At 36.4% G+C, this 27049-nt stretch overlaps 2 protein-coding genes across 6 annotated transcripts in view; both read right to left on the bottom strand.

The window, feature by feature from the left end:
- Positions 1 to 27049, bottom strand: part of LOC126965103 (uncharacterized) — a 518938-nt gene that overhangs the window by 424605 nt on the left and 67284 nt on the right. The window lies entirely within an intron of this gene.
- LOC126965009 (putative sodium-dependent multivitamin transporter) overlaps positions 1 to 27049 on the bottom strand; it is a 42968-nt gene that overhangs the window by 12130 nt on the left and 3789 nt on the right. For both annotated transcript variants that reach the window (XR_007729450.1, XM_050808414.1), the window contains exons 2-8: positions 13970 to 14090; positions 11495 to 12057; positions 11074 to 11170; positions 9596 to 9760; positions 7817 to 7974; positions 4721 to 4925; positions 3143 to 3337 (exon numbers count right to left, since the gene is read on the bottom strand). Coding sequence is in view for 1 of the 2 variants with exons in the window: in XM_050808414.1 (XP_050664371.1) it covers positions 3143 to 3337; positions 4721 to 4925; positions 7817 to 7974; positions 9596 to 9760; positions 11074 to 11170; positions 11495 to 12057; positions 13970 to 14086 (1500 nt within the window). In the remaining variant the exon portion in view is untranslated. The remainder of the gene's footprint in view (positions 1 to 3142; positions 3338 to 4720; positions 4926 to 7816; positions 7975 to 9595; positions 9761 to 11073; positions 11171 to 11494; positions 12058 to 13969; positions 14091 to 27049) is intronic.

Genomic DNA, 27049 nt, shown 5'->3' with positions numbered 1-27049 from the left:
AAATGTCAAAAAATCACTGCATGTTTCATACTAAACTAAATTTTAATTTTTACTCAGGCAGTCCCGCGTCTTATTACATAGTATTTACATCCTCTTTGGGCACTGGCTTATGTTACTGCAATGATATTTAACCTCTGTTTAAGGCGCGGTCATACCTCAATATCCATAAAACTTGCTTTCTTAGAGATTCAATTACAACATAACGCGATGAAAATATTCCAACGCAAAAAATACAGTGCACAAAGGACTTTAAGAAAAATTTAGACCGAATAGAATATTTATATATAACTAGTGGACCCGACAGACGTTGTCCTGTACACACGTCTTAAATTTGAAAAATCGGTCCAGCCGTTAGGAGGAGTTCACTAACTTATTTATTTATTTATTTATTTATTATTACAATGAAACATAACAAACATAAAAACATAACATATACATGAGCAGGAGAATTATATAACAAACAAAAAAATCATCAAAATCGGTCCAGCCGTTTAGGAGGTAGTTCAAATGTGAATCTAAACCATCCTCGAATCCACCTGAAGACACACAGAAAGTTTCATCAAAATCGGTCCAGCCGTCTAGGAGGAGTTCAGTGACATACACACGCACAGAAGAAATATATATATATATTAAGATATGAAATAACCAATAATAAATTTGGAAGTTGCTCCCCAACAATAAACTTTGGAGTCAAAAATCTCTGAATTTCCAGCGATAACAACATTCTTTTTTATTTATTAAACGGTTTTATTTAGCTCACCCCGTTTGTTTTATTTATTATTCTTGGGTCAAATTTAGTAATTCAAATTTCACCCTCTTCCTGTCAACCGATTAATCTGAAATTTTGTATACACTTTGGATTTTGGTGACAATACAATTATGTTTATTCATTATCATTATAAATTCAAGATGGCCGCCGCTACAAAATGGCGGATAATTTATGTTTTATTAATCCCATCAATATGGGTATCAAATGAAAGGGCTCAATAAGCAGAATACAATATACTATAAAAAATTGAAATCCAAGATGGCGGCCGCTACAAAATGGCGGATAACGTAGGTTTTATCAATCCCATCAATATGGGTATCAAATGAAAGGGCTCAGCAAGCAGAATACAATATACTATAAAAAATTGAAATCCAAGATGGCGGCCGCTACAAAATGGCGGATAACGTAGGTTTTATCAATCCCATCAATATGGGTATCAAATGAAAGGGCTCAGCAAGCAGAATACAATATACTATAAAAAATTTAAATCCAAGATGGCGGCCGCTACAAAATGGCGGATAACGTAGGTTTTATCAATCCCATCAATATGGGTATCAAATGAAAGGGCTCAACAAGCAGAATACAATATACTATAAAAAATTGAAATACAAGATGGCGGCCGCTACAAAATGGCGGATAACGTAGGTTTTATCGATCCTATCAATATGGGTATCAAATGTACAGAAAAACGGTCGCATAACAGGTATGTCACCACTGTCCGGAAACTATTTGCTAATGAGGCATGAAACAATGGCATCAGACAGAATTTTTGATTGTCGACGAGATTTCCATGGTGTCTTATCAAATGTTATGCATGATGGACGCTCGATTAAGGCAAATTAAGAACTGTGAAAATGAGTTTTTTGGAGGAGTAAACGTATTACTTTTCGGTGATCTTTTACAACTGCCTCCTATAAAACGATCAGGAACACCTGTTTTCAAACAGCCAGAACATCTCCAACCAGCTACACATCTCTGGCGTTTATTCACGCTGTGTGAATTAACTGAAAATATGCGTCAGCAAGGTGACCAGACTTTAATTGATATTTTGAATGCTTTGAGAGTCGGTGAGCTAACAACCCAACATTTTAGTATTTTAATAGGAAGACTTCTTCAAGACACGAGTGATGAGTTTGCAATAGACAAAGCGTTAAGGGTATACCCCACAAATCAACAAGTTAACGACCACAACTCTGCTGTATTGAATTTGTACAGAAATAATGGTGCTCGCATTTACAAAATAAAAGCGCAGGATCAGCTAGTACACGCCACACGAAATGCAGACAATGTGGATATAGCTACTATAATACCAGCTGATATCAACAAAACTGGGGGTTTACCAGCGGAACTGCAAATATTTGTGGGGGCAAAAGTCATGCTACGGTCCAATATTGACGTTTCAAAGGGATTAGTAAATGGCGCTATAGGCTACATCAACGAAATCGTTTGGCCTCAATTTCGTCGAACTCAGATGTATGCAACAGATGTACCTTCCGTCCGAATTGATTTCGCAAGAGACGGAGTACATCTTATACACCCAAAAGCCATACAGTTTCCAGCTAAGTACAATTACGGGGCGGCTGAAAGAAGAATGTTGCCTTTAATACTATCATGGGCTTCTACAATACTTAAAATGCAGGGCAGCACTGTGGATCACGCAGTCGTATACTTAGGTGCGAAACTGTTTGAAGAAGGTCAAGCCTACGTGGCTCTTAGTAGAGTAAGATCTTTGCAGGGACTACGTATAGAGGAGTTGGACTGCAATAAACTAACGGGCAAGAAACCTTGCAATAATGAAGCACTAAATGAATTAAACAGAATGCGAAATAAAAACTAAAAACTAGAAAATAAAATAGGTAAAAAATCTTTTTAAGTTAAACGGTTTTATGTTAAACATACATTGCAATGTTTAAGATAAATGTACTAAAAACCAAAAAATAATAATGGTTTTTTTACCTATTTTTATTTAAAGAATATGATAGAATTAGTACTTGTCTAAAACTTAAACCGAACAATTATTCAATTTCATATGTAAATTTTGAATAAACAAAAAAAAACGAGTAAAATTAATGCCCATTTGCAGCATAGCCACATGATCAACACAATTATTGTACCGTTGGTTGTAGCGTTTACAATCCTAGTCAGTCCGCGCCTTAATACTATAATATCATTGTATTACTGATTATTATGTCGCTGTAAAAGCCATCAGGGCTGACAGCATAGAGGACGTTTTTATTCGGTAGGGGGTTTCAATACGTAAATGTATTTCCTCCTCTCCAAAAAAAATCAAAATATTATAGTTAATTTTGTATTAAAAGTAGTAGTATTAGTAGTTTAGTATAAAAATATTTGTATTCTTGCAAACATACTCACAGGGCTCGTCCACATATAAGATATTCTGTACAAGTAGAAATATTCATTTGGATCAACAGTGACAGGGGGTGGCACTGTAACGTTGAATGCACATCCATCGACACTGACTGGCAACTTGACAGTAGGGGGGCGAGGGCCGCCGAAGCTCATCCATAACGTGAAAGCCATTCCAGAGAGCAGTCCCACTGATACTCCCTACAAACAAGATTTAAGATGGTTTCAAACACACTGTTATGGCAGATTAATTAGCACAACATTAGGTCGGCCATCTGCTCAATCCTTTGGGCTACAAAAATATAATTATTTATATAATAAGGTAAATTCAGCATGTCTAGCGCGTACATATAATTTTTTATCTTCTTGAGCATTCAATAAAAATAAGTAAAATAATATGATAATGACATGATTTTTTCCGGTGTTCGTAGCCATCGTAAGAGGTGACGAAGTGTATGTCTATCCGGGAGAGTCTCGCTGCCATCTTATGACGACAGCACAAACGGGTCACACTCGTCGGCATCAAGTACCAAACTCACACCGAAAACCGGCGTGAAGTAGCGGCCTAGCGCCGTAATGTTTTACACAGGATAGAGTCGTGAACATGCGCCCATACCATACCCCACCAGAATATGACAGCGATCTTTAAAGAGATTTTACCTCGGCTTTACAAGAGTCGGGGAATCCCTCCCCGATTATTTCCTCTCGGGCCGCCCATCATATTCTGAGGAGGACATAGAACCGCGTGTTCTAACATTTCGAGATAAAATGTAGCTTATGTTCATTCAAAATTTCATCAATGTGTTGTGTTGTTTAGCAATGAAAGATTTGCAAAGAAAGTGTTACTTTCATATTCATAGTAAATAAATTACAAATGTAATAATAATTAATAAATATTAATAGTTATCGGTTAACAACAATGAGTAGATACAATATATATTCTACAATAGTCTATATTATTTACCAATCGCCAAGTCTTTACGTAATCCATTTAATGTAGACCTTTTCTTTTCTCTTCGCCTGATAGTGATCATTTGCCAGCCTAATCCAGTATCGATTTCGATAAGACAAGACAACTATGCTAGAAAACCTCAAACAATATCAAAATCGGTCAGTTTCATCTAGCAAAATTAATTTATGAAAGTATGTGAGCTATACATACAGTTTATACCATAAGAAGTACGAATCCAATACTAATTTGTTATAAAAACATGTGAATTATTTATATTTTAAAAATTAAAATTTGGTTTATTATCATTTTGTGATGTCACTATGGCAGAAACAATTTGTAATAGTAAAACAAAAATAATACGGACAATGAAATGTCGTTTTTATTTTTAGAAAAATCAATAAGGAATGCACCGCACATTTGACATTTCTTTGTTTATGCTATTATGACGTCATGATCATGGCGACTTCATTTTTGGCGCGACTATTTATCGTTTAAATTTAAGACAATTTTCTTATAATAAAGTGAAATTATTTAGAGGAATTAAAAATACCAGTTGACTATCGAATCTTTACGACCATTTTAGATTATTTTGAAAAAATCGAAGAATAGTTCTTATTGTTTGTATAACTTACTAGTTCTGTGGCGAATGTTGTAAACATTCCTAAAGTGAACACCCCAAGCAGAGGCCCTCCAACTGCTCCAAATATTGTTAAGGCTGCTTGTAGAACACCTCCCAAGTACTCGGCCAGGAAGGCTAATGCAAGAAACAGCAGGCCGTAGCCACAGGCAGCTAGTTTCGTCAACCACGATATGTAAGTTTCTTTTATTTTACACCACCTACAATGTAAATGGTTTTCATCATTATCTTAATGTGCATTATTTCATAAAACATTACTTCAAATCGTTCTACAACAAACCAGAATCCTACGAAGTAAGGGCTTTTTAGAAGTGGGAGAGAAACGATGTCGTCCTGTGACGGCAGCACAATCGGGCCAGACTCGTCCGGGTTAGTTACCACATTCGCACAGGATACCGGCGTGAAGTAGCGGCCTAGTGCCGCTTTGTTTAGCATAGTCTAGGGACTAAGGACCGGAGGCCATCCATCCCTCCCCCCCTCCCCCCAATATAATATGAGAGCGGTCCGAAAAAAGAAACATCCCCAGGAGGGGACCGGCTCTACCAGAGCCGGAGAATCACTCCCCGAGCACTCCCGCTCGGGCTGCCCTTACACCTTCCTTAAAGGCCGGCAACGCTGTTGCAAGAGAATGTGGGCGGCGGTGATCACTTGACACCAGGTGACCCGTACGCTCGTTTGTCCTCCTATTCCATAAAAAAAAAAGTATAGGCACGTAAGTTTTGCTCTGACCGTTATTGCGCAGAAGTCAAAAGTAAGGTATCTAAGGGGGGCTAGAGGGATGAAGGGCGGGCTGGCGTAGTGCCGATTGGCTCGCCAGTCGTATTCCGTCCCCCGGACCGATATGACACCCCGGGCACTTCAAGTGTACAGTCACGTTCAGAATTGTATTGTAATTTGCTGTTTTTTTTTGTTGTTTATTATTAAGTTTGAGTTGATCTGTTAAATAGCTTTCTTCCACGTACTACAAAGCTGTGGAATGTGCTTTCTTGTGCGGTGTTTTCGGGACGATACGACATGGGTACCTTCAAAAAAAGCGCGTACACCTTCCTTAAAGGCCGGCAACGCTCTTGTGATTCCTCTGGCGTTGCAAGAGAATGTGGGCGGCAGTGATCACTTAACACCAGGTGACCCGTACGCTCGTTTGTCCTCCTCTTCCAATTTAAAAAAAATACAATTACATTGCACACAAACTCACGCACACACTCACACACATATATTTAACTATTATTGAGAATTTTTTTGACGACTCCGGAGCCCATTATCACCAAATCGAAATACGAAATTTCGTTTGACGGATCGTACATTTTCCTATTAGGAAAGTTTTCGGATCCGAAGATCGATACGAAGTTCGCGATTAGGCATTTTGCCTTTCGTTCTAATTATTCCTAAATTAACTTGACATTTACTTTTTCGTTGGTCGTCATTATTATAATCGTAACTACAACTTCACTTTTTATGTTCTTAATGTCTATGTTTCCGAAACTAAATCCGTGCGCACTAATCGTAACCGAAGTACTTTACTAATAGGATTTAATTCGAAGTTCGTCGTTCTTTCGTTTCGGAGCGAAACTTCTGCTTTAGATTTTGGTAATAGAACTCCTGGCACGTAATTAGCTTCGTACAGAAGTACTTAACACTTAAACAATAAATATATTCTATCAAAGTACCTATAATATTTGCGTTCGCAACAGTACCTACCTTATCCTCCACATATCGCTCTAACTATTTGTCATTACATTAAAATAATGTCATTAGTATTATTTTACTATTAATTAATTTGTAAAGCGTACGCGACAGTACCCATGCGCAGCTATCCTAACGTCTTCCACGTTTCGTTCAACACTAGCGCTTACTTACCGCCACTCATATTAGAAAGAAATAAAGAAATATATTTATTTGTAGCAAACACAATATTTACATAATATTATAATAGAAAAAAGAAAAAAAAATACATTTTGGAGTATTTGTCACAAAATGGTCACACTTCAGCATAATGCAGATTACTGTCGCAACCAGCGCTGATCTTCCAGTGGGACCACTAAATGACGCCACACACGAATGCCATAAGTAGTGCACGCCTTTCTAATTACACTTTTTACACGTTTTATCTTAGGTAGCAGGTTCTTCGTTAACCTTAACTCATGTAATTGTTCAAGATTATACATACAAAAAATTTAACAAGCAAACTAGATTGCATGATATTAGGTGTTCGCTGTCCCACCGTTTTTCTATCAGCGGGTGGTATCTATCTCGTAAGTCGCAGTACACCGTACCGCACAAACATGTTACAAAACAAATACTTTAAAAATGTTAATTTTTTTAATATTGCTAGTAATGTTAAAAAATATTCCCACGCGATATCACTACATATTATAAAACAAAGTCCTCCGCCGCGCCTGTCTGTCTGTTCGCGATAAACTCAAAAGCATTCATTTTAATGCTGTTTTCACGAATGGATAGCGTGATTCTCGAGGAAGGTTTTAGTGTATCTAATATATAAAATTTTCATGTCGCGGTGTTTGTAGTTAAACTCCTTCGAAACGGCTTGACCGATTCTCGTGAAATTTTGAGTGCATATTGGGTGGGCCTGAGAATCGGACAACATCTATTTTTCATCCCCTTAAATGTTAAGGGTGGTCCACGCCAAATTTTTTTTTTTGTCTTTTTTTTTAAATTTGTTAAATGACAAAGACATTCATGCTGACTCATAATCACACAAATTAAGAAATTTTTTGTAAAGTTTGATTATGAGTCAGCATTAAAAAATACATACAACTTCAAATTTTCACCCATCTACGATCAACGGTTACCTACTTTTGTATGGCGATTTTAATATCGGCAATACAACGATTGTTGGGTCAACTAGTAATTTATATAATAAACCAACACGAAATCGCTGTCCTTAGAGATATAACAAAATAATGTGCGGTGGAATTGTGTATCTTATATAGTTCTACAGAAATCCCGGGCTGGCATTTGAGTATCTATTAAGGATAATATACTATATATTATATTTTTTTTCTATTGACAGAACAGCGTCTGTCGCGTCAGTTAGAAAATGAAAAAAAAATTAAATAAATTCTAGACTGGCCTGCTAACGTAATCTGTGAGAGTGACCGCGGCCAGAGCGTTGCAGGCAGCCGACACTGTGGAGAGAGAAGCGCTGAAGATACCAGCCACGAACAGACCAGCCAGTCCTGGCACCGACCTCATGGTGTCCACCACGTAGAACGGCATTAGCTGGTCGATCTGAAGAGATAATGTGCATTAGTTCGTCTAACAAAAATATAATATTACTAGCTGATGCCCGCAACTTTGTCCACGTAGATAAAGGGTTTTTTAAAATTCATGTCCTATTCCAGTTCGGGTTCGCGGTTTCGCTCTGGTGTCCCCCCCAACATATTATATTAAACTTATTTCGAGGAAGAAAGCCATGGCAAACTAAACCTACTATTGGTATAGTTATAGCTTATCGAGGTAAATTACAGTTTTTCAATAATCCCGCGGCCTAGCGTAAAATATCCTATGTCCTTTCCCAAACTCTAGCCTATCGCTGTACCAAATTTCTTTGAAATCGGTTCAGTAGCTCCGGCGTAAAAGCGTAACAAAAAACAAACATACATTTATAATTTTTATACATGGAAGGAAGAAGAAATGGATTATTAACAGTTTGTAGATGTTTATGACAGTAAGGGACGAGACGAGCAGGACGTTCAACTGATAGTAATTAATACGCCCTGCCTATTACAATGCAGTGCCACTCAGGATTCTTGAAAAACCCTAACATTCTGAATGACTCTCATTCGCCCTGTAATTTCATTTCAATTAGCTACGACGCGCTTCAGACCAAAACACAGTAATGCTAAAACATTACTGCTTCACAGCAGATATAGGCGCTGTTGTGGTACCCATAATCTATCCGACATCCTGTACAAAGGAGCCTCCTACTAGTATTGGCATTAATTTTATTTAGAGCAAATGTAAAGGAACGTGGTGGTGTCAAGCTGCGGGTACCAGATCAGGTAAAGAGTACCAGCTGAGCGTTAAAGGAGCCAGCCAGACAGGTCGGGATCATCAGCAATCTACTGACCGCCTCTGTTGACGGCTGTGTTGTGTTTACATGTGTTTATTTTATTTTTTATTCTATTCCGAAAACTTACAGCTATGTAATTAACAAGTAGGTAGGTACTGAAGTCCAATTACAAATTTTCACTAATACTTATGCTAATAAGCTTAAGAATTAAAACAAAAGAATTAAATTAAAGTTGCCAGGGTTCAGGGAAGTGACACCTAAAATTAATTAGTTGATTATATATTATGACTAGCTGACTCGACAGACGTTGTTCTGTAGATAATAAAAAAAATACTGTTGTATAGGAATTTGCCAATTTCAAGACATCAAAAATTCTTTCGTAAAAAATGCTCCCTCTTGTTATAATGAAATTGTTTCACAGCGCAACTGTCAAACCGTGCGTCACAAAATTCTCTCATAGAAAATATGTCCATACAAAACAAATAAAAATAATTATGGGTTCCAAATCGAAATAAAAACTATCTAAGTAGGTATCCTATCTCTCAAGTTGGACCAAACTGCACTCCATGAAGTAATCCCCATTAAAATCCGTTCATTAGTTTAGGAGTCTATCGCGGACAAACAACGTGTCACGTAATTTATATATATTAAGATAGTATTAAATTGTGATTTTATCACACGTGTTTTATCAAATAATTTATGATAATGAAAAAAAGGTATTGCTTATAAGCTTGGTAATTCACGCACATTTAAAAAAATGTATCATTTAAAAGTTTCTTAATGCCATGTACTGGCGTATTTAAAAGTCCACATCTATTTCGTTGTGATGAATCTTACTGCAGTTATCTTTCCACTTGCAACCGGATCGCAGTCCTTATACGCGGCGTAGATCGCCAGGCCACTGGTACTGGTCACCACACTCAGGACTGACAGCACTGGCCAGCTCCACCACAGACACTGTTGAGAGCGAGACAGCGTGCTTACTGTCAGCAGCCGTTGGATCTGAAAACCAAAGCTGAACTTCTATTCGACTGTCGCTTGGTTTTTAATTTTAAAGTGATCATTTTGAGTTGACACTTATTTAGTAGATACTGAACGAGATTCAGCCGTCACGCTCGGTTATGTCTATTCAGGTAAGGTTGACTTGGTGAGCAAAGCTGTTGTATTTAGATTTAAAGATCATTTATCCTCATTAAAAACATATAAAATGCCGCTTATTGAGAAAAATATTATTAACAATAATCTATAAATCATCGTGCAGGGACTTTGTATTTTGGTACTTGAACTAATATTATTATATCCAAACAATATGTTATGTTTTTAAGGTGATAACCCTCACTTCTAGGATTAATACACAAATAAAATTTTCAAAACAAAATTTTATGAACGATGCGGTACTCGAACGGTTGGCTCAGTTGGTTAGAGCACCTGCACGGAACGCCGGAGGTCGTGGGTTCGAATCCCGCATCGTTCATAAAATTTTGTTTTGCAAATTTTATTTGTCTATTATTATATCCTTCGAGTTTTATAAATATTTTTTGAATTCGCATGGCAGCTACTTTTGTTATTCGCTAAATTGCATTTTATTTATTTTGTGTTACATCGGTAATGCTAATTACACACTCTGTCAAAATGTCGGTTCCCTGTTCACACAACATAAAAATAAAAACAAATTAAAATATATTATTATTAATATTAAAGCCAATAACAAAACACGAGCTCCTGGAATTCCTTTGGTTTTAGAAAAAGCATCGATAGTGGGGCTTGTTGACCTTCTTAATAAATAAGTAAAGTTGTACGAATTTAACAAAAATTATTAATAATATATTTACAGTAAAAATAATCAAAAATAAGTTAAACATTCCGTTTTGACCGGATTCTCATGAGCATTGACGAACCCGGTCAACTTAGGAGCGCTGTAACAGCGTTTTTAATGAATGAAATTAAAAAAAAATTCAAGGAAAAATTTTCCTCATATAATCTACAAGATTGGTCTGAGATTTTTTTTTTATAAAACGTATAAAAAGATATAGAGCAAAAAAGAAACTTTTTATAAAAAAATTCTCACTTTTTTGCTTATAATTTTTATAATTTTTAATTAAGGGCAAAAAGTTATGTAAACATATTTCATCGTAGGCAAAACAATTTCCTAAAAATTATGTCTTCACGAATTTTTTGTAAGGCACATAGTTTAGCAGCTTTTTAGGTGGTCCTTTTGAGTTTTTCCTAATTTTCCGTTAATTTGGTAACCCAACCCAATATGAGGAAAACAATATAGTAAAATAAATATTCAGAACAGATAATTAATATCTTACTTGTGTATGATTCACGGCATACAACGACAAATACGTGAACAGCCCTCCGACTATGAGAGACCACCAGGTGTGACGCTCTGTTGGGTTGACGCTGGTACTGAAAGATGTTCCAGAACATTACAAACAATACTCCACAAATACTACTATAACATGAATGACTTTCTTAATGATACAAGAGATTGGGAATGGAGCGACCGCCCTCAGGCTATCAAATAATAAGTTTAATTAGTTTTTTAACATATTTTTTTGATGAAAAATAAAAAAAGCCCGCTGAGTTTGTTGCGCCCATTCTTCTCAGGTCTGAGGCATTCGTTTTGGAATGGGTGGTAGTATTTGACTTTCAATAAGTGATGTCACATCTTATTTTGAATAAATATATTTGAATTTGAATTACATGTTACACCGAAAGAATTCAACTTACTTGGAGAAATCTAATCGAGCGCGCTCCTTAGCGATTGCAAATATATTCCCTAGCCCACCCAGTTGTATTGAAGCGAATATCACAATACTGAATACAGCTGCAAACATTAAGAGTGACTGCAATAAATCTGTGAAGAGTACAGCCTTCATGCCGCCCAGTGTCGAGTAGAACGTGCAGGCCAGGCCGACCACTAGGATGGACACCACGCGATCCAGCCCAGTTACTGCTTCCAGAACAATCGCTGGAGCGTACAGCACAATCCCATTGTACAGTATCATCTGCAAGGTGTACGTCAGCGACGCTAGCATTCGTATTCGAGGTCCAAACCGCAGCTCCAAGTACTCGTAGGTACTGGTCTTCTGAAGCCCGAAGAACACGGGCAAGTACAGGTGGGAACAGATCGGAGTTGCGATTCCATATGAGAAATTAATTACGATGAATATCATCCCGTAGTAGTAGTTCTCTGCCGACACTCCGAGTAAACTTATTGCTGACATGAATGACGCCATCAATGACACGGCGACCGGCAATATTGACATGTTTCTGTCAGCTAAAAGATATTCCTGAAATAATATAATATAGTTGTAAACAAAAAAATCTTAGAACTATACAATACTATGAGTACAAAAAATTAAAAAAAATCATTACATGGAAGCGTAATAAGAATACTGGCAGCATTACCGCGTTGGATAGCTAGGCTGATCCGTTGACCAAAATAGCTGCCAGCGCTTGGGTTTCCAGTAGCCTTAATGAGGCGCGAAGATAGAATTTTGAACATTATCCGCGCCTCTGGGCCCCACGGGCCAAGTGTCTCGACACCAAACGGCACAAAGATGTATGACTCACTGAGACCAACATATTTGCGACGCTTGCTGTCTTTGACAGTTGAAGCAGCAGGCCCAACACCAACTGACGGAAGTTGGACATGAGAAGGAGCCAGAGTGTCGACGCTAGTCACGTCCCACACCAGCGCCCTTCCCCGTGCCCAAGCCACCAGCGTCATTCCATCGGGACGCTTGCCATCGCGGTGGGTAATACCATTTGGCTCTAAAACAGCTGGTATATTTAGAGCGGCAAATGCCCTGCGGATGACTTCATTAATGCTGGCGTGACGACTGAAACAGCCTGCCGATTTTAGGCAGGATAACCCGTGACGCCCAAGAGCATCTACCTGAACCCCACATCTACATTGATGTGGTTCATTCAGTTTTATACCTAGCCGAAATTAGCTCAAGAAAGTTAGACCCCCAGACTTTTTATTATTTTTTATTCTTTAATTTTTTTTATTACATCGTTAGTTCGCCATTTGTTCTTGATTGTTCTCTATAAACATTTGTTTGTTCTCGATTTATTTATTAAAAAAAAATGCAATTCATTAAAATTGGTTAGGTTAGGTTATGTTAGAACAGTTAAAACAACGCACGAGCCGAGCTTAGCGTGCCGCGGCAGCGGCCGGCGAGTGCCAGAACCAAATAGTAGGCGTTTCCCCCCATTAACAGGGACGGGGGCTAACTAAAGGGTATGTTTTTAATTAATTGTTTTTAAATAAACAACAAAAGAACAAACAATTATTTATAGCGAACAATTAAGAACAAACTACGAACTAACGATATGCGATATTGAAAATTCAAAAATAGAAAAAAATTTTTTTTTGGGGGGCTAAGTTTGAAGAGCCGCCGAAATTGATATAAATCTTATATATATATAAAATTCTCGTGTCACAATGTTAGTTGCATTACTCCTCCGAAACGGCTTTACTGAATTTTACCAAATTTTATATGCATTTTCAGTAGGTCTGAGAATCGGCTACCATCTATTTTTTATCCCCCTAAATGTTAAGGGTCCACCCCTAATTTATTTTTTTGGACGAAATTCTTTGTTTTTATTTTTTAATGATACAGCATTATAAAATACATACAACCCTAAATTTTGAACCCTCTACGATCAACCCCTATTTTTGTATCGCGATTTTTATATTATTCTGTTCCATCCACAAATCCGCTATAGGGTTGGCAAGATGGCAATTGATCAATACTTACAATAATTGTAGTACGATAAATTTTGTAGGTCTGAGAATCGGTTGCATCTACTTTTTACAACCTAAAAATTTTTTTATTACATTATAATATGGCAATACAACATTTGCTGGGTCAGCTAGTATTGTAACAAAATACAAAGAACAGTACCGTCAGTAGCAGGTCAAACCACGTTTGCATTGCGTTCGCATTTTGTTATCTGTGTTCGTAATTATTGTACATTGCTCAATATTATGACATGTTTACATAATTTGCTAATTTTGTGCTTTCTCTTTCGTTTGTTCGATTGCTTAGATAATTTATGCGTCTAGATAGTCACTTGCTGTTAGACAACCGATAAAAACAGGCCAGGAATATTAGTTTAGTGTGCGTGACATGTAAAATAATAATGTCTCATTAAATTATTGTTTAATATTGAAAAAATAATTGTAAATATTACCTCATTTGTTTTCTGTTTCCCGCCACTGAATCGGAAGTACACCCCAATGGCTACAGAGAGAACCATTGTGGCAGCCATGATGGTATAATCCCATGCCCCAAACACTGGTTGCACCATTGTACTAAAACAACAATTCAAATGTTACGTTTACTTCACAGTTAACGCCAACATTACAGAGTTTATTGTTTAATTTTCCTCAGGGAAATATGTTTTACACTTGAAGAAGTATTGAACTTGTCACAGACATGAGGAATGCTATGTTTAAATAAAAATAAAAATAAATAATATCTTCCTCGACTCTAGTCATTACATTAGATGTCGAACTATATAGCCGAATGGTTAGTGATCCTGACTACTAAGCTAGATGTCCCGGGTTCAAATCCCGGTAGCTGCAATCATTTATATCATGAATATATTTGTTTCCGAGTCATGGATATTTATATGTATTTATGTATGTTTATGTAAGTATATTGTTTTAAATATATCATTGTCTTGTACCCATAGTACAGGCTATGCCTAGTATGGGGCACGATAATTTGTGCAAGAGTAATATCATAGCATTTAATATCATTCAAATCTTGCCATGAGAAATAGAACGTAGAACTAAAAGCACTTGGAATAAATACTGGTCGATGAAGGAAATATTGAAATCAAATTTGCCAACGAAGCTTAAAACAAAAGATATGGAGACCTGTTTAATGCCATGCCTCACTAACGCCTGCCAGACATGGCCTCTGACCGGCAGAAACTTAAAGTTTATCAGAGAGGACTTGAGAGAAGTTATATGGGGCTAAGAATAAGAGACAAAATTAGTAATATCACAATAAGAATACCACGCAGATATCCCCATACTGCAATTACTTCGGTCGTGCCTCCACGAACTAGAACAGTCTTTGGCGCCCACTGCACTATCCCTTGCTTGGATAAAGTATATAATAAATTCAGTTCGATAATTTTATATTAAATATTTATTCCCCTAACAGTATTCGTAAATTGGTTACCAACAATCTAGTCAGCCAGTCATGAGTGTGATAGATTACTTTGCTCTGTTTGTTATAACATAGGTAATATATTTTAATTTTAGATAAGTTTATTTTATTTTATTATATATTTACTTAGCTTAGACTTTTGTTATATTTAGTTGTAACTAAAACACTTATTATTTGTTTCACTAACTATCCTTAAAACAATTCTCAATTGGTTATTGCAGACTTTTAAATTATTTTTATATATTTTTTTTTTCTCTACTATTAGTTTTTAACTCACTTTTAGATTTATAAAGAAATGATAAGCGAAATTAGCATTTAGTGTTTACCTTTAAATGATTTTGCATACCCTAGGCATGTAATTTAAATTGTTAATAGTTTAAGAGATATTTTTATGTAAAATCGCTGGTAGACCAATAAATAAATAAGTGAGAAAAACAAAGCAAAAGATCTAGCCTTATCTGTTCTATGTTTAAATGGAAATGGGCTTGACATATGCAAAGAACAAAAGACGAAAGATGGTCGAAAGTAGTAATTATCTGGTACCCAATGAATGGGAAACGAAATCGAGGCGGGCCTAAAAAGAGATGGACCGACGACATAATAGAAACAGCAGGAAATATGTGTACAAGAATTGCAAGAGAAAGGAACTATCGAGTGAAAATTAATAGAGGATTTTACCGCTAAGGGCGGTCCTTTTATCGAATATAATAAATAACAATACTAACAAATTACTTTTATTTAAAATAGTGAAATATTAACACATACTAATAAATATAATTAAATGAAATGAAATATATCTTTATTGCACACCACAAAATAATGAAACATAACAAAAATCGAGACTACAAAAAGCAATAGGCGGTCGCAATAGCAATCGCTTAAGAGCGATTTCTACCAGGCAACCTGTATTGAATCAGTTATAGTTGAAAAGATAACAGAAGGTGGTGTTATCGATATGCATATAATTTAAACATACAGTAAATAATTCCAAGAAAAGAACTAGTATTGAAATTGTCACAGTAATAAATAATAGTTATGGAGCATTGTTTTGAAAGATTGGAGAGTTTGAGCCTTTCTGATTTCAGAGGGAAGAGAATTCCATAGGTTAACAGCTTGCACAGCAAATGAATTGTTGAAAAAGGAAGTTTTATGAACAGGTGTACAAAGCAAGAGATTATGGACAGACCGAAGATATAGTTCAAGCTTATCCAACTGGAGTTCGGTTAAATCGACATATGAAATGTCAGCGTAGTCGAGAATGGACAGGAGAAGGGATTGAGCGAGTAAAGTTTTCGTGGGAATAGGAAGAAAATTTTTGAGTTTTTTTAATGAGTGAGAGGCAGCATAGAGCTTCCTACTAACTTCTTTTAATTGATGGTGCCAAGACAATAATTTATAAGTAAATACCTAAATATATGGATGTAAGGAAATAAAGAAAGAAAAAAAAGATGTAAAAAATAATATATAGGAAGAATTGTCTATTTTAGCTATTTTCATAGCGTTATGTCGTATGGAATTATACTATGGGGTAGTGCAGCGGAAGTAAATAATATCTTCATACTTCAAAAAAGAGCTGTACGTGCCATATACCAAACAAGCCTACGAGAATCTCTAAGGGAAAAATTCAAAGAAATTCCATATTATGACCATGTACGGCCAATATATTTATAGCAATCTCCTGCACGTACATAAAAACATTATAATTTATACAGTTAAATAAGCGACAACCATAATTTAAACACTAGAAATAACTACAAACTTGTACCCGCTACTAGGCTCTGTAAAATAAACAATTCTTTTGCATGCAAAATTATTAATTATTAGGTATTAAATTTTACAATAAATTACGAAAAAGTGTATCTGAATTATCAATAAATAAATTTTAATCTTTTATTAAACGCAGAATTATGTCGAAGGCTTATTACAGTATTGAAAATAACGTTAACGATATTACAATGTGGAATTGAATAGTATTATAGTTGTTATGTTTTATGGATTTTATGGTTCAGCTTTGTATTGTTTTACTGGATTTCATTATTTTTAAAATATATCAGCCTTACAAATAAACTTGGTATAAAGTTATAACTAAGCATAAACAAAGAATATGCAAAATGTTTACAATATCTTTAAGAACACTGCAATACAATGATAATTCTGAAATTTTCCGAATGTCAGGCAGCCTTGCAAATGAACGCGGGAAACGTTATACGTCCTAATAAACCAATCATAATCAAAATGTCTATTTGAAACATTTTGCATTTTCTTGGTTTAAGTTATAAGTTTATGCCAATTTTATTTGTAAGGCTGGTTTTGTGTAATTAACACATATTTGAAATGTATTTTTGGTGTTTGACGCTGACGAGCAATATTATATTTTTGACTTTGACTTAAAGCTCTAAATAAAAATAAAATAAATTACTCTTATGCCAATTTGTTCTGCCAACAACAGACAAGGATTTGCTTTCCGCTGTCTAAAACCGGCTCCACGCGCAGAACGCTAATGAACGAAAAACACGTGTGTTTAGTGAGGAGTCCGGCGTACGGCATCTGATACCGGCATAAAACAGGAGGCCTAACTTTCGTTTACAATTTTCTTTGCATGTGGACAAGTGCTATGAATTTGTTTAATATTAAGTCGCGGTTTTTTACATTTGAGTTTGGACGAGTCAGCGGACCTTCAATGACATAAGTTATTAATTTATTTATTTACATTAAGGTTTACAAAAGAAAATACTTAAAGCTAGCATCAGAAAACCATACGGGTTTATAATATATTATGCTAACAAAGAGTTAAATCTAGGTACATTAATTACAGAACATTAGTGCCAGTTAGATAAATTGTGTAAATATATTTATTTTAAGTGACTTAAAAAGTATGATTTCAGTTTTTTCTTAATATTACGAGGATTTATACAGTTCCGTACATCAGTGGGTAATTCATTAATTAGGCGAGGAACTAGGTAAGCATTCGTTCGTTCGCCATATCTATTGAGCGCGCTCGGAGCGCATAAATGGCCCCGAGTGACGGCCCGCGGCATACAAGATGTTGCACTTTATCCCAGTATTTAGTATTGAAAAAGTTTTCTTTTAACATTGTACCTGTTATTGCGGATGGAATAATTTAGCATGTGGAACACCCTGATGCTGTAGTTAAAAAAGCTTAAAAGCAAATGAACTCAAAAATGATTTACTCATTTATCACTATGAAACTCACCGCCATCTTCAGAAATTATTAATACATGTCTTTACAAAGAAGCAACAAAAGTACTGGAACGTTTCGAATTACATGACTAACTTAAAAAAAAACATATCATTAAAAAAAACTCAAAACCTATGAGTTACAGTAACTGCAAATAAATAAATGTATGACGTAAACATTGTGTCAACTTATGAAACAGTTTAGGTAATATATATCGCAGGTATATTGTCAAAACCGTGATATTACAATTTCACTAATGATATTATTATTAAACGTTAGATTGTCTCCAAGTGAACGGGTGGTGTTCACGTGCCTCACACATTAACCAGCTATCGCTGCTCTCATCACATTTTGAAGAAGAACGACCCGCCTCACAACTCCACCACAAGTTACTTTTTTTTTCAAGTTTTTGCATTTACAGTACCTATTGTGATCTAAAATAATAATAAATTCCGACCGGCAACGAGTCATCGTTCACATAATAATATGTAAAAATCTAAGTCTAGATTACATGATTCAACATATTATAAATGTGAATGTAAGTTTGTTTGTTACGCTTTTACGCCGGAGCTACTGAACCGATTTTGATGAAATTTGGTACAGCGATAGACTGGAGCTAGCTTGGGAAAGGATAGGCTTCATTTTATCGCGGAAAAATGCATGGTTCCCGCGGAATTTGGGAAAAACTGAAATTCACGTCGATGAGTCACCTTATATTGGTATATATACCTATATATATTATTATATACTAGCTGACCCAGCAAATGTTGTATTGCCGATACTAAAATCGCGATACAAAAGTAACTATTGATCGTAGATGGGTGAAAATTTGAAGTTGTATGTATTTTTTAATGCTGACTCATAATCAAACAAATTTAAAAAAATTCGTGTGGACCATCCTTAACATTTAGGGGGTTGAAAACTAGATGTTGTCCGATTCTCAGAGCTACCCAATATGCACTCAAAATTTCATGAGAATCGGTCAAAGCCGTTTCGGAGGACTTCAAAGTTTAACACCATGACACGAGAATTTTATATAATAGAAGATAAGATATATATATATATATAACTATACCTATAGTAAGTTTAGTTTGTCATAGCAATCTTCCTCGAAATAAAATTCATAATATAATATCTTGGGAACGGGAGCGAAAACGGGAACCGGAACTGGAATAGGACATGAGATAATCTTCAATTCCAAACTTGCTTATAATTTTTAAGAAAGCAACTGTGTGGTTTTACGAAACCACGATGCAAGTGAAACTTTTCTTCACAAAATAACATAGGTATTAATATCAGCATAGAAAAAAGAAACAAATTTATATATTGTGCTTTACGTTTTCATAAAATAAAAAACCTTATCAAGTGTGTGGGATTCGAACCTACTCTTCCACCCGAACGCAATTGCATCGAATATGAGAAGTGAGAACTATAGGCGCCGCCCGACCGTCACGCGACATGCAACACACAGACGAAAAAGTTTGAGACGATGTAATAAAAGTTTCACTTTATAACCCACTATCTACGCGGACGAAGTCGCGGGCATCAGCTAGTAATAATATATTGTAATAATAATGACTATAACATTTAACTATCAGTTGTCTATTTAACTTTATCTCTCGGCATGACGACCGAATTCACCATTACATACTTACGAGTTACGTCAGCCATCGATGGTTTGACGACTCTGTGACGTCATACCTAATACATATTCAGCCGTTCACAGAGCACTGGATCAATTGAGGACGTTTTGACAAAATGAAAGGTCCGAAGCATCCGGAACCGACGGGCATGTGAAGAGTAATGAATGTAGATGAAGCGCGTGAGGTTTGTAAGGATAGAAGCAAGTGGGAGTTTGTTGTCTCTGCCTACCCCAACGGGAACAAGGCGTGAGTGTGTGTGTCTTAAACACAATTATTTCATTGTAATTACAGTAAATTTCAATAACGTATATAAACTTGATGCTATATCGTGTTGAATGAAAAATAATCATATATCCGATACATTTTAATTTAAAACCTATTTCATTCTCATGTCTTCAAAAATACTATAACTCAATACGTGTCATCATATTAATGTTACAGAAGGATTATTGTTATCAAACCGTAACATAATAAGCACATCTCTCGTATCAGATGTTTGATAATTTAAGGCAGAAGTACTCCATGTTATCGCAACATTGACTCGACACTAGGGTTGCCAAATTTTATTACGAGACATAGAGTACATCTGATTTGAAATGAGGTTAATAAACAGTACGGACTACCAACAAAGAGTATGTATCATTTATTTTATATTACACAAATAAAATTTGAAAACAAAATTTTATGAACGGTGCGGGACTCGAACCCACAAGCTCTCGCGTTCCGTGCGAGTGCTCTTCCAACGTATCATCATAAAATCTTGTATGCTTTGTTCAACCCTCAGGTTGTGGCTTCATCTACAGGATCTACTCTACAGTTGATAATCTGCTCAATCCCAGTATTTGCTTATTAGTAAATTGACTTGAGATGTCGCTCTTGCAAATCTAAACAATTTGTTAAGTTTTAATAGTGATAACCATCACTTATAGGATTAATACACAAATAAAATTTGAAAACATAATTTTATGAACGATGCAGGACTCGAACCCACGCGTTCCGTGCGAGTCCTCTTCCAACTGAGGTAACGAAGGGTTAGTTTTAAAAAGATATTTTTTTCGTACTTTTTGTTAACATATTATTAACAGTAAATAGTTGAGTTTTTTGGTTACGATAATGGGTTTGCGTAATATAAGACGACTAGCACTAGAATAGTAAACATTATGAAAAAATGACTATTTTAGTATACTCTATTTTTTTTATGCCATTGCGAGACGAGCAGGACGTTCAACTGATGGTAATTGGTACACCCTACTCATTACAATGTAGTGCTGCTCAGGACTCTTGAAAAATCCAAAAACTCTGAGCGGCACTACAATTGAGCTCGGCACCCTGAGACATATGATGATAAGTCTCGTTTGCCCAGTAATTTCATTAGTTACGGCGCTCTATAAACCGAAACACAATAATGTTTACACATTACTGCTTCGCGGCAGAAATAGGTGCCGTTGTGGTACCCATAATCTAGCCGGCATCCTGTGCAAAGGAGCCTATATACTATAATACTCGTATACTCGTATAAGTGTTATAGATTATAGAGTAAGCCTACATGATATAGAGTACAATACACAATTTTAGAGTACGGTTGGCATCCCTACTCGACACGTACTGTCTCCACGACACAACACTACTTATCTAAATATATAAAAATGAATTGCTGTTCGTTAGTCTCGCTAATTCTCGTGAACGGCTGGACCGATTTGGCTAATTTTGGTCTTGAATTATTCGTGGAAGTCCAGAGAAGGTTTAAAAGGTAAATAAATATGAAAATGCTCGGAATTAAATAAAAACAACAATTTTGTTTTTCCTTTGATGTGTTCGCCCCCGTCGTTCAGAAATCAAATTGAAAGAATAGTTTATAATGAATAACTTACTAGAATTTATATCTTCCTAACTTTCTCAGGAGGTAAAAAATAAACTTAATTTTATATGTATACAGAACAACGTCTGACGGGTCAGACGAACTTATACAGATTAACTTATATATTTAACAAAGCGATTGTCATTGACCTAGTCATGATGTAGAGATATCCGTCACTCGTTACCGCGAATGTCACAAAATACGATTTCATTTTAATGTACGTATGCATAAAATACGTGTAAGATTAATATTTAAAACTTTCCATTGTCTGGAATTCTTGGAGTTGTAACTTACTAGCCCTTCCCGCCCGCTTCACTGTGCGAATTTTAAAAGGAAGGAACGTTGGAATTTGAAAAAGAAGTAGCCATAAACCATCTAGGATAAATTTCGCATGGAATGGTGGTAGTTTCATGTCGATACGATCAGTGGTTTAGGCGTGAAAGAGCCTCAAACAATGACTATTTTCATTATATATATACTAGTCAAAACAGAATAAGGGCCACCACGTTTTTACAGTATTCTCATGAATTTTTGAGGTTTAAAGGTTATGATGATAAATTGATTGATATTTATCGTAGACAGCATAAAATAAAATGGCATGATGCATTCCATTAAATAAAGAAAGTTTCTCCACTGTTTCTAAAAATTAACAATTTTGCAAAAATAATTAGTCAGGAAAAAATTCTGAAAAAAAAAATGTTGGTTGATTAATAACTTTCCTCAATATCTAGGTAGTATGCCGTCCTCGTTTTCTAATGCACTCTTGAAGCTTAGAAGGTACACTCTCCACCAGGGGTACCACTGTTTCCAGCTTGAGGAATTTGTTCCCAGCTTGATTTCAGAACGTTTAGCTGTTTTTCATTGTGCACGGGTTGGTTTGTGCTTCGAACACTGCATTTCAGTAAATCCCACATGTGTTCAATGGGATTTAGATCCGGACTGTTTGCAGGCCAGGCCAACACCGGTATACCAGCCTCCTCTAGGGCTTCTCTGGTGGCCCTAGCTGTATGAGCACGAGCATTATCGTGTATCAGATGGAATCTTGCGCCAATTCTCTGTGCATATGAGACCACATGAGGTCTTATGACCTCCTCGATGTAACGTTGAGCTGTTATTGTGCCTTCGTTACCATTACCAGCTCGGTTCTGCCTGACATAGAGATTCCTCCCCATACCATAACATTGGGGACCCCAAATCTGTCACTTTCATGGATGCAAGCATCCGAAAACCTTCACGCCTCCAGACCCTAATGCGACGGTCATCCGAAAAAATTTAACTTAACTTTGCACTCATCCGTAAACAATACTGTCCTCAATCATTCATATCCCATGCCAGAAGCTGCCTTGCGATTGATAATCGGTTTGCACGATGAGCACTTGTTAATGGTATCCACACTACGCGTCTCCTGGAGAATTGCTGATCCTCGTGTAAACGATTTCTAATAGTTTGATTACTAATACGTGTACCAGTCGCCTGCCGCAAACAGTTTTGTAAGGAACGGGCTGTTATACAGCGATCTCTACAGGCAGTCAAGCGCACGTAGCGGTCCTCATGTGCTGTAGTTGCTCGAACTCTGCCAGATCCTCGTCTCCTGGTTAGTCTCCCAGTCTCTTGAAAACGATTCCAAGCATTCTGGATCGCTCGCCGGGAAAAACCCAGCTGCAACGCCACAGAACGCTCCGTATAGCCTTCTTGAAGCAATGTTACGGCCCTAGTTACGGTTGGCAAGTCCATATGACTTCGAATTCTCGGCATAACTTTTTTTTAAATGTTAATTCAGCCACTAGTCAAACAAAACTAACAGTGTTCCTGAGAGAATCGTCAATTTGACTGACTTGAAATCCGTCTTAAAATCGGGTAGAATCAAGTGGTTACAATAAATTATCTAAAACTACCCACTTTAAACAATTATGAGGGTGGTATGCTCAAAAAATGTATATAAACAAATATGGTAACACCACAATAAATTATCAGCTACTTGAGAATGCATAAAAAATAAATTATCGCTAGCGAGGCCAAAAAAATCAAGTGGCCCTTATTTTGTTTTGACTAGTATAGATTAGCTGACCCGAAAGTCGCTGTTCTGTCGATGGAATATTAATGATGTAAATAATCGGGAATAATGCAGTAGTCAAAAGGCATCGGAAATGTGTAATCAAGGTTAATGAGTTAAAAATGAAACAAAAATGTGTTATCGTATTTGTGTAAACAACTTTTACATTACCGCTTTATAACTGCCAATTTTTAAAATATTAAAATAGATATAGTTTGTGATCCTTAAGAGATAGACATATGCCATCGCGGACTTTTCTGTAGACCAGTATAAGATACACAATTCCCCAATACATTATATTTGTTATATCTCTAAGGGTTAAGACAGAGTTTCTGTTGAAAGATCACGAATTATTTTTTCCAACACCTCCAACAAAAATCATAAATGTATACAAAAATGTATTCGAAAACTTACTAAATTATATACTAAAACCTTCGCCGAGAACCGCGCTATCCATTGGTGAAAATAACATTAAAATCGATGAAGTAGTTTTTCAGTTTATCGCCAAACAGACAGACGCGGCGCAGGACTTTGTTGTATATATGTAATGTTGTAATGATGTTGACAGATAAAAATGAACAGTTTACAGCATATTATTATATTCTGAGATTACAATGATAATTGTATAAACTTCCGAGCGATCGGAGTTTTACCAGTGGGAGGCTCCTTTGGACAGTATGCCTGCTAGATTATGGGTACCACAACGGCGCCTATTTCTGTCGTGAAGCAGTAATGTGTAAACATTACTGTATTTCGGTCTAAAGGGCGCCGTAGCTAGTGAAATTATAGGGCAAATGATACTAAAATCTAATGTTGAGGTTACGAGCGCAATTGCAGTGCCGCTCATCATTTTTTGGGTTTTTCAAGAACCCTGAGCGGCATTGCATTGTAACAGGCATGGCGTATCAATTACCATCAGCTGAACGTCCTGCATGTCTCGTCCCTTATTTTTATTTAAAAAAAGCAGTCGTCCATAGACAGTTTGTAATAGTTCAAACTAATTGACTGTAGTGACGTGCTCTCTGTTGATCTGTGATATTAACAGCCGCTCATATACTTCAATCAGTTTAATTGCCACAATCCAAGCGCACACTGACATTACATATTATATTGTACGCTCATAAACTGTTATCACATATTATTTAGGTTAATGCTGGTTGTTACTGCAGTATTATAAAAGATACCTTCGTGTCTTAGTAAAAAGTCAATATTTTTGTATTCATATATCAAAATAAATGCAGAAGTCGTTTTAGGGTTCCGTAGTCAAATGGCAAAAAACAGAACCCTTATAGATTCGCCATAACTCTTTGTATCGCACAGCCACTGTTTTCCAAAACTATAAGAACTATACATTTGAAACTTGGTAAGTAGATGTATTCCGTAAGCCACATTAAGATTTTCACACAAAAATAGAAAAAAAAACAATAAATTTTGAGGGTTCCCCCATACTTACAACTGAAAGTCAAAAGTTTTTTTTCATCAAACCCATACGTATGTACCCATCTGTGGATAAGTCTTCAAAAATGATATTGACTGAGAAGAAGATTTGACTGAGAGACACTTCCAAAGTGGTGAAATGTAACCCCCCACCCCCCCTGTAACTTCTAAAATAAGAGAATGATAAAACTAAAAAAATATATGATGTACATAACTATGCAAACTTCCGCCGAAATTTGAACGAAATCTAGTAAGTACTTTTTTTAAAGCGTCATAAATCGTTAGAACGTACTACAAGCAACAACTATGTAGACTGTTATAAATGCGAGTTTGGTTTGATAGACTATTAAAGATTATATTTATTATGGATATTTCTAATTAAACCAAATCCTTCCGACTTTCCCAAACAAACGTTTGTTTTAAGGAGGAGGTGATTAAGGACTATATTTCAGTGTCGTGACGCGTGGGGCTACCAGTTGCGTGACCGTGGTGTTCGTAAGCTACCAAACTAGACACCATACAGACACCAGAGTCTTGACGAACCAACCAAACGGACACCGGGTGAGTAGTTCCTTATAGAGCTGTGTACATTTTGTTGGTAGCGGCGACTGGTCGCGCCAACGTGGTGTCCGTAAGCTACCAACCTAGACACCATAGAGATACCAGAGTTAGGACGCGTCCGAGCTGGTCGCGCCACCAAATTGGATGCGCAATCAAACCAGCCAGATGATTACTCTCTATAGAGTTGTTTACATTTTGTTGGTAGCGGCGACTGGTTGTACCACCGTGGTGTCCCCGTATAATATAGCCATAAGGAAGCGGGATAAGTTAGCTGCAAGACCAACATTACCAGAGTGACTTATGTGATGCACAATTATAACTAAGAATCTTAGATTAAGGATTGGTCTCCGCTGCGCACTAACTAGATACCGCACTACCTACGAACAGTAGCTTTTTTATTACGGCAATTATTAGATGCTTGTGTGCGTGGCATTTTGACACGCGATGGCACATTCCCAATTTTGTAACATACGCTTCGTCTTATTTTACATTGAAATTAATAAAATACAAAATACTGGTCATATGACGTGATCCCAGTGTCTTTCTTATTTCTTGTAGGATTATTTTTGCAAAGTTTTTCTACGCATCCCGGCATTTTAGTTTCAATTATTAGCAAAGTTTAACAGAACATGTGGCACGTCAACGTCACGCAATGTTTGAGTTAGAGCGCAGCGGAGACGAATACTTAATCCAGGCTAATGCCCGCTCTACACTTAGTCCGCGAATCACAGCGCTATTTCGCAGCGCAAATACGCCGCTTATTTGGGTTAAGTAAACAAGACTTCACACTCGCAATGGTTCGCAGTACTTTCACAGCAGGGGTGGGACACACGCCTTACAGTGACGTTTTCAGAAGACTGTAGTGCCATCTGTTAGTTGGCCCGAAAATGAAAGCTTTGTCAGCTGTCATTCGCTTTGAAACCTTTCAACTTTTCTTTGTGTCACTGCCCACTGGTCATAAAATGGCGGCTACTTCTAGCGTTTACTTTGCGCGTGTATGTAGCTCTAGTGTTCAATTTTGCATATTTACACTATTAAATCTATCCTTTATGTTCTATGTTGTGACAAAATTAAATAACTAACTCTACGCGCAATTTCAACATGGTAAGAAATTGCAATACCTACATTAAAAAGTAGAGTTAGTTATTTAATTGCATCACAACAACAATAAAAATGAATTTTATAATTTCGAGCGTATATATAGTTACTTTCGGGGCCAATCTCCAGATGGCGCTAGTTTTTAAATAGACAGCTCATAATGCGTAGAGAGGGCTCTCTTTTCCCTATATATTATTATACTCTTTGTTTCACAGTAAAGTTCGCAACGTCATATGAGATGG

Source organism: Leptidea sinapis, chromosome 6 (assembly GCF_905404315.1).
Source record: "Leptidea sinapis chromosome 6, ilLepSina1.1, whole genome shotgun sequence".
Classification (NCBI taxonomy): domain Eukaryota; kingdom Metazoa; phylum Arthropoda; class Insecta; order Lepidoptera; family Pieridae; genus Leptidea; species Leptidea sinapis.
The sequence above is the reverse complement of the archived record's forward strand: the minus strand, read 5'-3'. Positions and strand labels throughout refer to the sequence as shown.